Raw genomic sequence first — 19,172 nt, 5'->3', positions numbered from 1 at the left:
AAATGTGTAAGGAAACTAGCAGGATCTGCCTCAAACAATGTCAGATTTTCCCATGATAAGATCAACCTGGTGTCAGAAGATGTGACATCAACTGAGCAGAAACCTACATCATACCACGTTCATTGTACAGTATATTCTTAACTCACGGGATATGTTTCTAGCATTGGCTGTTTGATTTATAGTCAATCACCTATCATCCATGTGGTAAATACAGTCGATGTTTTCCCTGAAAGTGAGCAGCTGAATTTATAAGGGGAAGGGAGAGTCTTGAAGATAACCCAAGATCTGGATCTTGGGTTATCTTCAACACTCTTCCTTTCCCTTATAAATTCAGTTGCTCACTTTTGCACTGTTGATAAAGCAGAAGTGTCATCCCCTAATGTAGCAACCATGTCAGTATGAATGTCATTGGAGGCTAAACCCTTTTTCTGCAGGTACTTGATAATACCATGATGCCAAATTGTGTCCATTCAGTTACTTTTGATGTCTTCTTTAAACAGTCAGATGTCAGTTTACTTGGAAAGAAACAATGCAGTTATTAATAAGAAGATTTGAAATTTATGCGTTCAAGACTTCACAACTCCAGCATCAATTATTCATAGTCAACTTATGAACCTTTCAGCTCACCTTTGTAAAGTAAATTACCAGTTATGTACTTGGGTTGATATAATCAAGTTACTCCCAGCCCTTGAAATTGCTGGCCTTGTGCCAAAATTTGAAACTATTATTCATCATCATCATTTAACATCCTTCTTGCATGCTGACATTGGTTCGACAGTTTGGCAGGAACTGGTAATTCATAAGCTATTCTTCTTATTATTACTTCAGCAGCAAAATGGCAGAATTGTTAGCACATCAGACAAAATGCTTAGTGGCATTTCTTCCAGTTTTATGTCCCAGGTTCAAATGCTACTGAAGTTGATTTCAGTGATGATAAAATAAGTACCAGTTGAGCACTGGGGTCAATGTAATTGACTAACCTCCCCCCACAAAATTTCAGGCCTTGTGCTTATAGTAGAAAGAATTGTTATCATAAAAGCATAAAGCTGGCAGAATTGTTAGTACATTGGATAGCATTTCTGTTTTTTTTTTTTACATTCTGAGTTCAGATATTGCCAAGGTAATTTACTTTTCATCCTTTTGGAGTTGATAAAATAAGGTACCAATCAATGTAATAGCTCGCCTTGTGCCAAAATTAGAAATATTATTGTTATTGTTATCATTATTGTTGTTGTTGTTGTTGTTGTTATTCCAAGTGAGGTGCATCTCTCATTAGTATTTCCAACCAAACCACTGTTTATTGCTGTCATTGTTTAGCCAATGAAAATGCTCCAGAGTCAAGATGTAAAGTGGAGATAATTTCATTAACTGAGCAAAGGTTATTTTCTACTTCTTGCTTCTATATTCTCTCATTAATATTTCACAGTTTCTCATAGAATTGATAATTACTAGCAAAACCAAAAGGGACATTGCTAATAATGAACAATTTGCTCTGTAATCAAACCAATATTTGAATAACTTTTTGATTTTTATTAAGAAATTTATTTTTCTGTTTGTGTTTTAGCAGTCATATTAAAAACTGTTTTTGTCTAGTAATTTTTGGTGATGATAATGAGAATTTGTCTCCATTAATATAATTTGTATTAATATTTTTATGTAGTTGTGTGTGTGTGTGTGTGTGTACATGTGCACACACACACACACACACACACACACGAATGTGCAAGTATTTGTGCGTGTACATGTATAATATGTAAATACAGTTTACAGTGTTTGGCTTGGTGTTGCATCTCAAAGAACAATGATTCATCTTTTCCCTTCAAACTTAAACATTGTTTGGCTTCAACTCACCACCCACCTTCCTGCAGCTCCTCCCCCACATTACACGCTCACACACAGACACACTTACATGCAATCGTCCAACATATGCCACACACACATATCCATGTATGCGCAAACACATTCACACACACACATGCACACACACACACTCAAACACAAGCACATGTATACACACACACATGCACAAACATACACACAAACACACTGGCCAACTGTCAGATGTTTGCCCAACTTCTTCATTCTCTCTCTTTCTCCCCCTCCCTCTCTGTCTCTCTTAGTCCCATTCTCTTTCTTTTTTTGCTCTATTTATTCTTTTCCATGCATAAATGTGTAACATCGACATATACATTTATATGCACATACACTCACACATGCATGAACGCATATAAGCATAAGCTCGGGTATATATCCTCTCACACAGACAACACATACACAGACATAAACTTTTATATAAAGACATAGGTACTTTTAGATGTATTTTCAAATAGATATAGTCATATGTACATGCATATATCAGTTTGCATAAGAGGTGGTAATCAAAAAGTTCCTGGACTAATTATGTTAATAAAAATTAACTTATTTACCGAAGTTTTAACATCGTCTCCTTCAAAATAGTCACCTTACGCAGCAATACAGCAGTCCCAGGATTCCTGCCACTTTTGGAATCCAGCCTGGAAGCTGTTTTCCATAAGCAAGTGAAAGACCTTCTGCAATTCACTTTGGATCTTGACAATGGTGTTAAAATGGCAACTTTTGAGCTGCATTTTCAAATTGGGAAAGAGATGGAAATCATGCTCAATGTCTCTGTAGCAGACTTCACAAGTTTAACACAAAATTTCACGTTGGCTCCTTGTTCCTGTCCATGACAAAATCACAGATTACAACATACTTCAGCAAACTTACAGCAATGAGTTGTATGCAATGTTTCGAGCGACACAGGTGTTTCAGTCAGAAGCAGCTCAGTCAAGGGCTTGCTCATCATTTATTTTGACATCCACAGTATTGTGCATCAAGAATTCATCCCCCAAGTCCAGATTGTCAATCAAGAGTTCTACTACAATGTTTTGAAGCATTTGTGACTGGATCTGTGGAGTACGAAGAATTGGATCCTTCACAATGACAATGCACCTTGTCACTGAGCTTTCCTCACACATGAGTTTTTCACCAAAAACAACATGGTATCACTTCCACATTCACCCTATTTATCAGATTTAGTACCTGTGGACTTCCATCTCTTCTTCAAGATGTGGCAGGAATGCTGAAGCCATTGTATTGCTATGCAAGGTGATTATTTTGAATGAGAGGATGTTAAAACTTAGGTAAATAAGTTATTTTTTATTAAACCTAACTATTCTGAGAATCTTTTGCTACTACCTCGTATCTTCTTTCCTCTTTTTCTTGTCTCTCCCTGGTCTTTACTCTGGTATCTGATGAATGATTATGTTTGAAACCTTATTTTATCAGGGTTTTTTTTCTTTATTTGAGCGTCAACTGAATAATATTAACTGTAAACTTGCCATTAACTTTCCTCTTTCTAAATTTTTTTTTTGCTTCTGATTTTATATTTATATATATATATATATATATATATATATATATATATATATCGTGATCACATGACCAACCAGACTCTCAGATGTTGTTACACATCACTGGTCACAATGTGCTTTGCATTGTTTTAAACCTTTGGATGATGCCACCCCACTGGCTAGGCAAGTAGACCAGCATTACTCCCTGATCAAAAGGGGGACTGAAACAATGTAAACTGAAGTGCTTTGCTCAAGAACACAATGTGCTGCACCCACAAACTAGAGATCAAGATCATGAATGCAACAGCCTAACCACTAAACCTTCTACCAACACACCCACACACATACATGCATGCCTACATACATAAACACCATACCTGCCATGCCAACACACCCGCAAACACATATATATATGTATAACTTGTTGGAGCCCTCCTGGCTTGTCTGTTCTTGTCAAACTGGTCAGCATGGAAAAAAAGATGTCCAATGATGATGATGATGATGATGATACATATCGTCATCATTGTATCATCATTTTCCATGCTAGCATGGGCTGGAAAGTTTGACAGAAGCTGACCAGCTGAAGGGTTGTTCAGGTTCCATGTCTGTTTTGGCATGGTTTCTACAACTGGATGCCCTTCCAAATGCCAACCACTTTACAGAGTGTACTGGGTGCTTTTATGCAGCACCAGAATGGGTGCACTAGCACAAGATTAGGGATGCTCAGCTGGAAAGGGTTGCAAGGGACAAGCCTGTATGCAAGGGCAACCACACTTTTAGATGTGTCTTTTCAAGCACAGCAAACTGCCAGGAGTCTCGGTCCCCTGTCATCCCCTCTGTGAGTCCCAACGTTTTTTAGATCCTTTCTCACCACTTTGTCCTACATCTTCCTGGGTCTACCCCTTCCTCATGTTCCCTCTACAATTAGAGATTGGTACCACTCGATGCAACTGTCCTCATTCATATGCATTAAATGGCCATACCAGCTCAGTTTTCTTGCACTCTACATCTGATGCCACATATACCCAGTTTTTCTCTCAAATCACTCACACTCTGTCATATATGTACACTGACATTATCCATCCAGCAAAGCATACTGGTTTCATTTCTTTCAAGTCTTCACATATCCTCACTGTCATATAGCATAGCTGTTTGTACACAGGGATCATACAATCTGCCTTTCACTCTAAGGGAGAGGCCTTTTGTTACCAACAGTGGTAGGAGTTCTCTGAACTTCACCCAGCCTTACAAACAATACTTACAAACAATACTTGCAACTATGACACCACGTCCATAAACAGTATATATCTTCTTTGCTGTTTGTGCAGTATTTTTTCATTCTGGAAATAAAAGAGCATTAAATGAGGAAAATATATTTTATTTTCCTTCATTTTCAATTTTATCTTAAGAACAGTAAATGTAAATAATCCACACAAAATTCAAATAGAAAAATGTGCTCATTCAGGAAATATATATATTTCATATGTTCCTCTCACATGATAAAACAGATCGCATGATTAAAAATTGCCAGTTGAAAAGCACTATAATTTATTTTTTACCATCCTAATATACATCGAGCAGGGTCATCTCCCTGTAGGTACCTGTGATTTGTCTGTTTTCCTACTTATCAATACTTTAACTTTTGCTTCATTAAATCTAAGGCCCTTTGACTCCAGAATTTGCTTCCATACCTGAAATTTCTTCTCTAGTTCTGGTAGTGATCCAGCAATAATATAGAGGACAACTGGGGATTCCTGCACGACAGCTTGCTGCATGCCACAGACCAGTCTGCAGCAAGTACAAAGTCTCAACAAGACCTAGGGTGATGTGGTGGTGTGCTGGAGACAAGGCAATTAGAGCAAAGAAATAGGACTGGAAGAGTGGTGGAAGCAGGAAACTATACCAGGTAGCTAGAAGGGAGGCTAGAAGAATATAAAGGAAGTACTACATGTACTTGTAAGGAAAACAGTCAGGACAAGATGAATTACAAAAATAAAGATAGAAACAAAGAGGCAAAATAACTAGAAAGATAAAAAGATGCATTGTCAGTTCTTGAGAGAGGTACCAAGGGATACAGACCTAAACAAAAGATGGTTGTAGTTACAAAAAATGGACCTAAAACTTGAGACAGAAGCCTTGATATGTGCAGCTGAGGAACAAGCATTGAGACCAAACTACATCAAGCACAGAATTGACCAATCAGCTGAATAAGACAAATGCAGAATATGTGGTGAAACTGGAGAGACAGTGTGGCTTATTTTAAGAGAATGCAATAGACTGGCCCAGAGAGAATGCAAGAGAAAGTATAACAATAATGTCTGGGTTGGAGAAGCAAAAAAAAAAAAATAGTATAAACCTGAAGCAAAGGATGTAATATAAAATGACCAAGCAAAGTTACTTTGGGGTTTGGTGTATACATATTGTGTGGATAAAAAAAATTCAATATGATCATAGTATTGAACATCAGAAACCTGACGTACTGGTAGACAAGGGAGAAAAATCGTTTTGTTTTTTTTTGATCCTCACATTATGCATCCACCAGACTTGTCATTTACTGGATTAGAACTAATCTTCCTGATTATTTTGGCTTCAAGGGTGGTTGCAGTGTCAGGGTCTGGAGTTTTGAGATATATTTTCTACAAGATGGTGGTTGATGTTGCATCCTTGTTTTTTTATGAATGGTGATTCTCATATGTATATTGACAAGGCAATGATGTGTCCACTGGTCATCGGCATTAAGGCTCACTTTGGTGATGAGGATGTCTCTTTTGTCTTGTCGCCATATGACGGCAGCATTTGGATCCATGTGGTCTTGAAGCAACTTGGAAGTTGAAATTGAGTATTCATGATGAATAGATTATGTTCCATGCATAGATCTAATGGCAGATGTCCATTGGAGTTGCAATACTTTATGCTTTCTTTACTGATGACATTATTTACCTTCACCAAGGAAGGAGGTTATGTTTTCATTGGCGTTGGTTTGTCCGTCTGCCCGTCTGTGTGCAAAATAACTCAAAATGTTGTGAACAGTATTTGATGAAATTTACAGGAGAAGTTGGTAATGACACAAGGAACAGATGATGAAATTTTGGTAGTGATCCATGAATTTTTATGGATTCTTGAAGGGTTTTTCATTTGTTATATTTACTTTACATAAAGTATTTCAATGTTACATTCTTTGATTATCTCCCTTGAAAACATGTTCATAGTTTTCACATAACCTGTGGTGGCGTTGCTGTTTCCAAAGTTTATTTTCATTTCTCTATTAGTAATTATACTCGCGTATCTATCTTAAAATGAGCTGCTTCACGGAGGTCTGTGGAGGATGACATGACAAGCCTTGACTATTGGGATCGACTCAAAAAGCTCAAGCTTTGCGCCCTCCACCACCACTGTGAGCTCTATATCATCTGTATGATGTGGAAAATATTTCAGCAACATTGCCCATCTTTAAAATTCGTCTGGGGCTTGGCCCCTGGGCCAACACTATGACAAAACTATTTCACCTCAATTGGCCCTGCTCTCTTCAACATCGTGCCAGACATACATAAAGGAGGAAAGTGACTTCACGGCATTCAAACAATCCCTATACGATTACCCCCAACAAATACCAGCTAAACCACCCACACCCAGATATGTCTCTGAAAACAATAACCTTCTGCTTGAATGGGCTACGGTTCCCCAGAGCTGACTGTGTATCTCTTCCAGGCGGTGCTATTAAATTAGACATGGCCTAAGTCAACTTCGGCCGAAACTTATCTAAGTAATCTTAATCTATGCTGTAACCTTTTAATCAAAGCATGACAACGTGGGTAGGGGTTGATATCTTAACATTTCTCAAGGTGTTTAGTATAAAAAAAAAATATTAAAGATTTATATAGAACTACATTCAGAGTATATCTATAAGCTATTGTGTTTAGACCTGGTTTCTACCCTCAAACTGTTCCGTTTTGTAGATGCAATTTTATTTCTTTTTTTAATAAAGCATTCTGAAATTAGAAAAATCAAAAATCTGCAAACATCTCGGTCCCATGAGTATCGGATAATGGATTTTCAACCGTGTAAAGAAACTGATTGTGGTGATTGTAGTTTTGACGGTGATTGTGGTGAAAGCAGAGACAATGTTGATGATGATGATGGTCGAGATAAGTATGGGAGGAGGTTATGTTTTGCCGGCGTTGGTTTGAGAAATTGGGCAATTTTCAGTATACGTGTATATGGGTGGAAATGAGCTGCTTGGTGGAGGTCTGTGCTCTCGGAGTGCTTTTCTAGTTCCATAGGCGATGATCCTTTCCTACCCTTGCATTGAAATCTCCTAGTAACAAGAGTTTGTCCTTTGGTGGTATGTTGACAATGGTGTTACTTAGTTGTTGGTAAAATTGATTCTTTGCTTCTTCATTAGCATCAAGAGTTGGAGCATAAGCAGAAAAGAGAGTGATGTAATTTGGAAGTGGTAACGGAAGAGTCATTAGTCATTCATTGATGGCAATTGGTGTCAAATGATGGTCTTGTATGATGCAGGTTTTAATAGCAAAACTGACTCCTTGGATTCTTCTCTTTCCTTCATCCTTGCCTTTCCAAAAGAGTGTGTAGTCAGAACCAGTTGCTTTGAGTTATCCTTCCCCTGAAAGCTGTGTTTCACTCAGGGCTGTGATGTCCACATTGACACCAACCAGTTCTTTTGAGATTAGAGCTGTGCATCTTTCTGGTTTGTCAGTGCTGTCAATGTCAACAAGAATTCTCACATTCTATGTTCCAAAGATGGTATTGGTTGTCTTAAGTTTCTTGTTGTTTTGACCACATGATGGGTGGCCTGCCAGGTGAGGTTTCCCAGCCGAGCAGTGGTAATGACTTTCAATGTTTAGTTCACCTTTTCTAGGACCTTCCTCGATTGAGGTGGGCAGCGGTACTCCTAAAAGGCTTGTCCAAACACACATGCAGGACCAGACTCCTAAGTAGTCACTGGATCTTAGGAGGGCAACTGTCACACATTCACACCAATGTGCAGATTCAGGATTAGAAATTTATGATTTATAATGCTGTGGTCATTTCAACCTTACTATGTGGCTGAAAAACTTGGACACTATATCATCACAACATCTAAAAATTAGAACACTTTCACCAGCAAAACCTTCGTTCAATCTTGAACATCAAATGAGAACACTATGTGACCAATAACAAAGTCCTGGAAAGAGTCAACAGTCAAAGTATTGAATTAATGATCATGAAACACTGTCTTCAATTGTCAGGACATGTAAGAAGAATGGAAGAGACAAAGTTCCTCATCAAGTCTTATTCAGTGAGTTCACTTCAGGAAAAAGGCCATGGGTTTTCCCTCCTTGAAAATACAAGGACCAACTCAAAGCAACACTGAAAGCCACTGGAATTGAACCTAAATCATTTGAAACACAAGCCTGAGACCATACCAAGTGGCAGTATTCCATCACCATTGGAACCACAAACTTCAAAGCCACCAGAAGAGAAAAGGAAGAAATCAAATGACAGAAGAGAAAGGTTCAACAAAATCAACCTCGTCCTTTATCAACATTACCACCATGCAGTCAATGCCATCGACTCTTTTATACAAGAATTGGTCTACCTAATTATCAATGACATCACCATAAAAGAAGTGTTCAACAAAGAAGAAAATAAATACTCAGACATGTGATAAAGCAACAACGGCATACACCAGACCCCAAAGACTGTGAAAATGGTAAGAAGAGAGTGGTTGGATGAATCAAATCCCCCAAAGACACACTAGAGATAAGGAGAGCAAACGTATACATACCAGTAGAAAAGGATGACAGGAGTTGTGAGGCAGATAAAGACCAAAGGGTAGCTTGATAAATGAGATGAGGAAATTTAACAGCCTAATGGGAAAATTCCCATCATAGCATGCTGGGCAAGGGTCAAAGACTAGCTTATCCCATCATAATTGTTGCTGAAGCCCACTTGATAGAATCAGAAAGTGAGTTTCTGTGAGCACAAAACAAACCTATTATTAAGCAAATTGATTTTGCTGGCCAGGATAATTTCCAATCCTTCTTTGGCCAAATATTTCCCAACACTGACCATCTCTGACTATAATTAGCATTTCCTAGTACTATAGTATTGGTGTACTCAACCATTGAAGTGGAGAACCTAACTCTAGCTTGTGCACAGCAATGTGATGCTTTCCTGGGCTCTCTGTAGCTATAGAACCTACATTTATACAACCTACATTTATACATACATTAGTCTGGATTCAGTGGCTGGTCAGGAACCCTATATTTAGTGGGTGAAGAACCCTGGTCAGAGGTTTCCAACTATTGTGGAACAGTGTGGGACATTTGTTTGGTTAACATGACCCTAAATAGCCACTCTGATCTCAACCAGAGTGGTAGATGATCCTGCAGATCCCCAAACTATGTGGAAGTATCTACATCATGAGTACTCTTAGAATGGGTTACACAGCATGCTAGCTTATGAGTGGTATGGGCTCCAGAGTAAACAATGGCATTTCCATCCCCAGTCTTGGTGGCAATCACATCATAGTATTTGAGTTTGTGCCTATTAGGTATCATGGTAATGCAGCAATGGAGAAGGATAACATAATTGTATTCTGCTTGAAGATGCTATGGTATCTATGCTGGCTAGAAAAAGCCCTATCTAGTATTTGGGAAAACAACCTGGGGATATTGTTTTTAAGATTATGAGAGAAGAGTGGGCCAAACCAAATAATGCACCTCTGTCTTGTCCCTCAGTAGGAGTGATTATCCTTGACAGAAAGGATGTGATGCACTCTTGCCCTGCCCTATGTTAAGCCTTCTAGGGATTTTTAGCTGACCTATGCACACCCATTCTGTTGCTTTGTGTGAGGCATAATCTAGAGGGCCCTCTTACTTTGTTCTTTGCTTTTCTCCACACCGTCACACTCCTCTTTCATGCTCTCTCTTTCTCTCTTTACCTTTTTCTTCTACCCTATTCTCCTATATTTACCCTATTGTTCTAATTTGCATACTGGAGAATATAAAGGCCTCCATCTTTCTTCATATTGTATTTTCACCTGGTGATAGTAGTTTGTGTTGTTTAGTTGTTGTATATGGTATGAAATAGTTTTTTTTCTTTACTGCTTTATGGCAGTAACCATTTTACTTGATGAATATTTAAATATTCTAGTGTCATTTAGTGTCAAATGATTACAAATCATGTATTATTAGGATGACTATAAGGTAAGTTGTCATTTTACTCCCATTTTCCTCCCACCCACCATTCACTACCTCTTCAATGATGGCTCTACTTCTTTTTATATGATGTATTTGTGCTCATGTCTGGATATGTTGTACAAACGAAGGGATGCTGAAAAGTTCCTAGCTTGAAGGGTATTGTGAAAGGCCTCATTGAAGGTTGAACTTTCCAAATTTTTTACAGGGCTTTGAAAAACTGATGGATTACTGCAATAAGTGTGTGAATCTGAGAGGGGAATATGTTGAATAAAATCATAATTAACTGATCCTCCTGTATTTTCTTTTAGCCAAAGCAGGAAGTTTTCAGCATCCCCTTGTATATATAATACTTAATGGTGGGACAGCTCAAGATATTAAAGTAAAAACCTAAAATTATGGAAGAAATGAAAGTATGATATAAAATTATTTAGTTAATAGGCTAATATTGAATGAATGTAGAGTTGATAATGAAATAGATTAAAATAGGCCTAGAGAAACTTGTATAGCATCAAGAGAGAACAGTAGAAATCAGGATCACTCCTAGAGTAAAAGTATGAAAAGTAAAGAGTAAATGCTATATACTATGTTAGTTATTTATAGTATCAAAGAGGTATAGAAACAATAAAATACATATGAAGTAAATCTGTTAAATCCTATTTAATTTCAGGCACAAATGGTTGAAAGGCAAAGTTGACCCTGGCAGCATTTAAACCCAGAATGTAATGAGCCAGAAGACATGCTACTAAGCATTTTGTCCAATGGCACTAATGAATCAGCCTGTTTTATGACTTTTCTGTGCTTCATCTCCATCATAACACATTTCTCAATTCTGAATGTTATCCCAATGTACAAATGTGGGTTTGTGAATTTTGGGGAGGTTGTAGAAGTAGCTAGTTTTGCATTCAAAATTAATTAGGTTGTCACATTGTTTGTTTGTTAAACCTTTTTTTGTTATTGTCTGTGATTGTTGGTAATTGTTTATCTTGTAGCAGGAATATTTAGCAATCAAACCCAGATCACTATATTCAATGTAAAAAGACAAAAAAAAAAAAAAATAATAATAATAACTCAAGAACACAATCATGATTCAAATCTGGCCTTTCAAGACTTCATGTGGAACCGGATCTAACAACAATTTCATCTTCTGTGCACTCTTTCTGAACATATCCACCACTATATATTCAGTGTATTTTAACCACTATGAACAGATGACAGATAATAAACAGCAAACCGGATGCATAAGAAGGAAGTCAGCAGACAGAAGTAGAACCAGCAGCTAGCCAGAGCACTGTAACAACACAAAAACCAATGGATGGATGGCGACAACAACACACAAGGATCACCTAACATCAAGGAACCTAATACAGTGACTATTATCATACCTAGCCCAAGAACAATTAGCTTCAAACTATCTCAGTGCTTGTTGTTCATGGTAATGGTAACATTTTTTTTTTTGTTTACAATAAAAATAGATATTTTTCTGTCAACAATCTTGACCTTGTCATGATAGGTCATGACTTCTAGTAGAGATAATATAGTACTTTTGTAGTGCTCAACATCCATAATAATTACTGCACTTTCTTATCTGCTTCCTTAATTATAATGTTATTGTTTTTGAGTTCATGCATGATTACCTGTTGTTTTTGACTGGTATTGGGTTTGAGTTTACAGTGTGGTAGTTCTTTGTGTGGGAAGGAAGATATGAAATCGTAAAATTTATCTAATGTTTTATTCCTACATTTTTTAGGCTTTTTGTTCAATTTGTTCCTGTTTTCCTTATCAAATAATTCCTCTGTTAGATGCAATTTTCACCAAAACTGAAAAATATCCTGTATTTCAGGAATTAAAACAAATACTACTTGGAAGACAAAAAATACTTCAGATACACCCAATACTCTACACTTGATTACAACACAAAACACAGAGGTTTACAACATTACCCACCAGATCCTTCCACTACTGAGACAAGTCCAAAGAATGGAACAACAACCATACAAAATAATCAAAAGCAAAAGACAATCAAAATCCCTCAAAAAACATCAATTCAAATCACAGTTTGTTTTGTTTTGGCAGGCTTGTAACTGTAATCATATAAGCATGCCCAACTCATTATCAGTATAAATTATCAGTAATTCAAGTATCTACAGCAAATAACTTCTATGCACAATTCTGAAGAATTGAATTTCAATTTTTATCAATGGCACTTCATGAATCAGTAGCTGCATATATTATTGCAGAATGTAACAATATTCATGAGACCAGTTTCCAATGAAACAATTGTAAATTAATGTAATAAAAGGACTCGTTCACTCCATACTCCTTGGTTATAATTATATATATATATATATATATATATATATATATATATATATATATATATATATATATATATACATATACACACACATAAAGATATCTGTACATACAAACATATGTTTATGTATGTATATATACACATACACATGCACATACATATTAAAGTATATTTATGTATTTGTGCTTGAATGTATGTATGCATGTATGTATTGCGATGACCAGTGACTGAGACCTTTGGCAATATGCTGTGCTTGAGAAGACTCGTCAAGCCAAGTGAAATCATAGTCGTGGCTGATGCCAGTGTCATGTGAATGGCATCTGTGAAATTGTCGTGGCCATTAACAGTGTCATGTAAAATGCACCTGTGAATTGAAGTCGTGGTTGGCATTATGAAGGGCATCCAGCTGTAGAAACCATGCCAAATGAGACTGGAACCTGATGTAGCTCTCCAGCTTACCAACTGGTTCCAGTCAAACCGTCCAACCCATGCCAGTATGGAAAGCAGACATTAAGTGATGATGATGATGATGATATTATACTATATTTTATGATATTTTTAATCTATTTAGATTGTCTTCCAAGAAGCAGTGAGTCCATAAGCAGTGACCTGTCATCAGTTCTTTCAACAAGAGCAAGTAAGTATTGAGCACTCATACGTTGACCATGTGGTAGTTGTAGTCATTGTCACCATTGATTGCAGTAGCAGTAGTTGTTGTTTAATCCCAGTACAGAGATGCATGGTGAAAGATTTAGTGAAGCTTTGAGGGAACAGGGAAGAGAAAGGAATAGATTGGAGAGAGGAAAGGCTGAACTAGATTGACAGAAAAAGAAAGAATGGATCGACTAAATGAATAAATAGATAAATGAAAACATGAATAAAAAATATATAAATAGGTAGATGGATGAGGGAACAAGCAAAATCTTGGAGTGGTGTGGGTGGGGAAAAAGAAGATAAAATACAAGTAAAAAGTCAGAGAAATACAAAGGGATCATCTCATACAGCTTGAGATAACAGGTTCAGTGTAACTATGGGCTCATCTGACTCTGTACAGGTTACCAACCTCGTTGGTCTGTATCTTTTAGATGACCTCTCAAAGTTTTTTCCTATGTTGGTGGAGGTTTGTACTGTGACAACACTCTACTTGCTTTTTTAACCACTCTTTGTCCCTTGATAGCTTAAGGAAAAAATCATATAAGTTTTTCAAAAACTTTATTCTAGCAATCTTGTTTGAAAGAGAATTATATCTGTTAACTTCCTGGACTTAACCTTAGAATGCAACTCACAAACTTACTACCCCTACCATAAGCTAAACAAGAACTTAGTGTATGGCTATAGATCATTTAATCACCCATTCTCTGTCAAGAACATCTCCATTAGTTAAGAACATTTCTGTTAGAATTTTCTAATCTTTTTGCCAATCATACGATATTCAGAAATAATACTGAATGTTATAAAGAAGCCCCATATATGTTGGTAAAATAACACCAAAAACCTCAATTGCAAGGACCTTCTATAACTGTTAGAAACTTTCTCCTTAGCACTGGTACCATAAAATTTTTAGTAGGAAAACAATTAAGTTATGATATTGTGCAACTCCAAACTTGGAAGCTATCATAACTGCCTTTAGTAGATACAAATCTAGAAACTATAACCCTGACTCCCCTTCCCTTAGCCAAAGGATGAATATTACCCTTCAACTTTCTAGGTATAGCATTGTATAGAGTTACAGGTTGTGTGGAATTAGCAGCTAACACTGAACCCTCTTCTGAGCAGTCTAGAGTAGTTCTGGCTGGCACTGAATCAGATCTAATCTCAGCCCCTACAAATGAGCCAGATATAAGCACAAAAACTCTCACCACACCTCAACCACATACTATGGATAATGGAACTCCTGTAATACCATTAGTACCCAGAGCACCAGAACACAGTTGTAACTGTAGGCCTTGGAAAATGTGTCCCTTGGATGGGGATTGCACTCATGCTGATGTGGTGTATGAGTGCATGGTTACTTTCTATTCTACAATGTTGAATCTACAACTAATCCAGTGAAACTCAGAATCTCTAGGCCTATTTTACATATTGTTAAACTAAAATCTTTTGTTTCCTTAGCCAAGCACATTCACACATTGAATCCCTAAAATATTACCTTTGGAATTAAATGGTACAGTCTGGTCTCAACCCAAACCTACAGAAGTGACAGCAAGCTCCCTATCAGTAGTAAGAATTTCTAAAGACTCTGCAAAGGTTTAGAAATTCTTTCCACTGATAGGGAACAGATCCTTAATAAGTGCAACAAACAAATAGTAAACTGTAAACATAAATTTGAGATTTACCTTCAAGAACTTTCTGAGAGAGAACAGATAACCTTACTGGATTCATTTTATGTTAGCCTTATCATTACTTTTTACGTTACCTTCTATTTCTGTTTATCTTTATTGTTTTTTTTTGTTTTTTTAGATATTTTGTTCCTTTCCTTTTTAGTATTGTCTTTATTTGTATTTTTTATTTTCATAGTTATTATGATCCTTATTATTATTACTTTAATTTTGTCATATTTTTAACTTTACTCACAAACTTTTAAAACTTTTTAACCCTTTCTTTTTTCCCCCTTATTCTTCCCTTTACCCTTTTACCATCTTTTATTTTTTACTTGTCATTTGACTGCAGTCATGCTGGGATGCTACCTTGAAGGGTTTTTAGTTCAACAAATTGACCCCTGGACTTATTTTTTTTAAAGCCTATTAGTCTCTTTCACTGAACTGCTAAGTTATGGAGGATATAAACACACCAGCATTGGTAGTCAAGTAGTGGTGGGGAACAAACAAAGATACACACACACACACACACACACATGTATATACACATACATTCAAAGAGTTTCTTTCAGTTTCCATCAACCAAATCGACTCACAAGGCTTTGGCTGGCCTGAGGCTATAGTAGAAGACACTTGCCCAAGGTGTCGTGCAGTGGAGACTGAATGTGGGACCATGTCCCCTTTAACCCCCAATAATCCCTTCCAATATCACTTAACCTTCTTTTGAATTTTAACTTTTATGTCATTCTTAGTTTCTCATCCTCTTACATCCATATCTACATAATATTGTCTCACCTCTATATCGTTTCACATGCTTCTACAGGTATAGATTATATCAGATTGTCTATGTGTTTATTTTTGTGGATGTTTGTTCCTATCCACATCTATTGGCCTACATCCATGTGGACTTCAGTTTTGGCCATTCCTTCTACCAAGTCATTGTATCTACAATCAAACACATACCAATTGATATTACTGTCCCTATGGCACCACCTACCCCTCCTCTTTCTCAACTTCCCTTTTTCTCATCCCTTTTCACTGCTTACATCCTTCCCTTCAACTGTATCATTTATATGTTGCCACTATCCCTTTGTATTTCATCTTCTTTCTCATCGTTCATTCCTTCATTCATTTACCTATTTACATATTAATTTCTTTATTCATGTTTTCATTTATCTATTTATCTATTAAGTTGATCCATTCTCTCTTTTCAGTCTAGTTCTGCCTTTCCTCTCTCTACTCTCTCCCTAAGCTATGCCTTTTTCTCTTCCCTGTTCTTATCCATAAACATCTTCTCCCTCTCCTACCCCCTCCCTCACTTTCCTTTTGTTCTCTATAAGTACTCTGTGCCTGCAAACTACATCCTTTTATCTTCTTGTAGATGGGTTCTGTTGATGTAGCCTGGCCAAAACTATATAAAGAGTAAATTTTATTGTACTATTTATATTTTGAAATGTCTTGATTTAAGATGTTATTCAAGACATGAATTTGTTTTTCTCTCTTGTATAATAATCTGAAATGTCCGTATTAAATAGTTGTTGCTGTTATAATAACAACAACAACAATAATAATAATAATAATAATAATAATAATAATTATTATTATTATTATTATTATTATTATTATTATTATTATTATTATTATTATTATTAATATAGAAAGGATTGAGGTAACTCCTCCTGAAGATATAGAGTCAAAATTAAAAGAAGAGTGCCATTTGTTATCTAGTGAACGATATTTCGACATCTCGTGTGTCTTCAACTGGTTCAAAAAATAAATTTGTCAATCTACTTCATTTTGGTTAATATAGAAAGGATTGAGGTAACTCCTCCTGAAGATATAGAGTCAAAATTAAAAGAAGAGTGCCATTTGTTATCTAGTGAACGATATTTCGACATCTCGTGTGTCTTCAACTGGTTCAAAAAATAAATTTGTCAATCTACTTCATTTTGGTTAATATAGAAAGGATTGAGGTAACTCCTCCTGAAGATATAGAGTCAATCCTTTCTATATTAACCAAAATGAAGTAGATTGACAAATTTATTTTTTGAACCAGTTGAAGACACACGAGATGTCGAAATATCGTTCACTAGATAACAAATGGCACTCTTCTTTTAATTTTGACTCTATTATTATTATTATTATTATTATTATTATTATTATTATTATTATTATTATTATTATTGTTGTTGTTGTTGTTGTTGTTGTTATTATTATGAAGGCGACTAGCTGGCAGAATCGTTAGCATGCTGGACAAAATGCTTAGCAGTATTTCATGTCTTTATGTTCTGAGTTCAAATTCCACTGAGGTCAACTTTGCCTTTCCATGTTTCAGACTCAATAAATTAAGTACCAGTGAAACACTGGTTTGATGTAAGTGACTAGCCCCTCCCCCCAAATTTCAGGCCTTGTGCTTATAGTAGACATGATTATTATTATTATTATTATTATTATTGAGTGAGAGAGCAGTGCATGCCATCAAAGTGACACTGGGGTAAAATATACGAAGCCCATTATACCCATCATGACTACCCGTCTGATAAGGGTAAACCAGGCACATGCATCACCACCACATGTGCGCAGCATGGCGATTTCATATCAAGATAAACAGCCTATGACCTTGGAGGTGGGGCCCAGTTAGAATTTTCTTCAGGTCGAGTAGCCCATCCTCCTCAAAAGGTCTCTGAATAAGGTTTGTTTAAGGATGTTGAGCAAAACACCCATGTTTCCAAAGGTGAATTATTCAAACCCCAAAGAATTCCTCTCAACACATGGCTATGATGCTCTCCCACTACTTCTGCTCATGATCAGAGATGCACATATCGTCAGCCACCAAGGGACATGCTCAACTGGTTACGGTCAAACAACTGACAAGCAAACCTGTGGTATTAAGCAGAATATTTGCTGTAGCTCATCTTTTATACCAAGACAAAACAATGTACATGATAACACTTCCAATCAATTAAGATCAGAATCCATGAGAGCCACTACCTGGTACTGCATCCGGGCATTTATTATTATTATTATTATTATCATTATTATTGTTCAGTAGTTTTATTTTTATAACGTGCTTTCACTTCACTACCAAGCACAGCTCTGTGCGCCTTGGGTATGTGCTGTGGTTTGTTGTGGTGCTCTTCTGGTTACTGTATTGAAAGTGTTTTGCATAGAATGTGTGCAGTGCCCAGTAGTGCAATTTTCTGTATGTTATATATATTTGTAAGTCCTGGTGTTTTTGTTATGTATTTGTCTGAATATTTTTTTTTATCATACCTAATGCGCCTACTATGATAGGAATTGGCTCTGTTTTTAGATTCCACATTCGAGTTACCTCTATTTCCAGGTCTTTGTATTTTGAAAGTTTTTTCATTTCTTTTAGAGAAACGTTGTCATCTGCTGGTATTGATACATCAATTAGAAAGCATTTTTTTTCTTCATGATCTTTGACAACTATATCTGGTCTATTTGCCTTAATTTCTCTAGCTGTGTGTATTAGCATATCCCAGAGTATGGTTGCTTTCTCGTTTTCTGTGACCTTTTCTGGCGTGTGTTTATACCATCTTTTTTCTGTTGTTATTCCATAGTGTTGGCATAGCTTCCAGTGTATATAGGTCCCAGCTCTGTCGTGTCTGTGAATATATTCCTTCTTAGCCAGGACTGGGCAGCCAGAGATAATATGATTTATTGTTTCTTGTCGATCTCCACATATTCTACAGTTAATTGTTATGTTTCTTTTCATTATATGTTTTTGGTAATTTCTGGTGGGGAGGCTTTGGTCTTGTGCAGCAATTAAAAATCCTTCAGTCTCTGCTTTGAGTCCTGAACTTCTCAACCATTGCTGGGATTTTTCTCTGTCTATTTCTTTTGCATTTAGTTTAGCCCAGTATTTACCATGTAGGGGCTTTTCTTGCCATCGTTTTATCATGGTCCGTTGCTGTTCTAGTTTTAGTTTGGATTTCATTTG

The 19,172-nt window shown here is 36.5% G+C and overlaps 1 protein-coding gene across 3 annotated transcripts in view; it reads left to right on the top strand.

The window, feature by feature from the left end:
- Positions 1-19,172, top strand: part of LOC106868371 (uncharacterized) — a 192,797-nt gene that overhangs the window by 76,404 nt on the left and 97,221 nt on the right. For all 3 annotated transcript variants that reach the window (XM_052977663.2, XM_052977662.2, XM_052977661.2), the window contains exon 3: positions 13,462-13,527. In XM_052977663.2, coding sequence (XP_052833623.1) covers positions 13,462-13,527 — 66 coding nt within the window. The remainder of the gene's footprint in view (positions 1-13,461; positions 13,528-19,172) is intronic.

This window comes from Octopus bimaculoides, chromosome 28 (assembly GCF_046866305.1).
Source record: "Octopus bimaculoides isolate indiv1 chromosome 28, ASM4686630v1, whole genome shotgun sequence".
Classification (NCBI taxonomy): domain Eukaryota; kingdom Metazoa; phylum Mollusca; class Cephalopoda; order Octopoda; family Octopodidae; genus Octopus; species Octopus bimaculoides.
The sequence above is the reverse complement of the archived record's forward strand: the minus strand, read 5'-3'. Positions and strand labels throughout refer to the sequence as shown.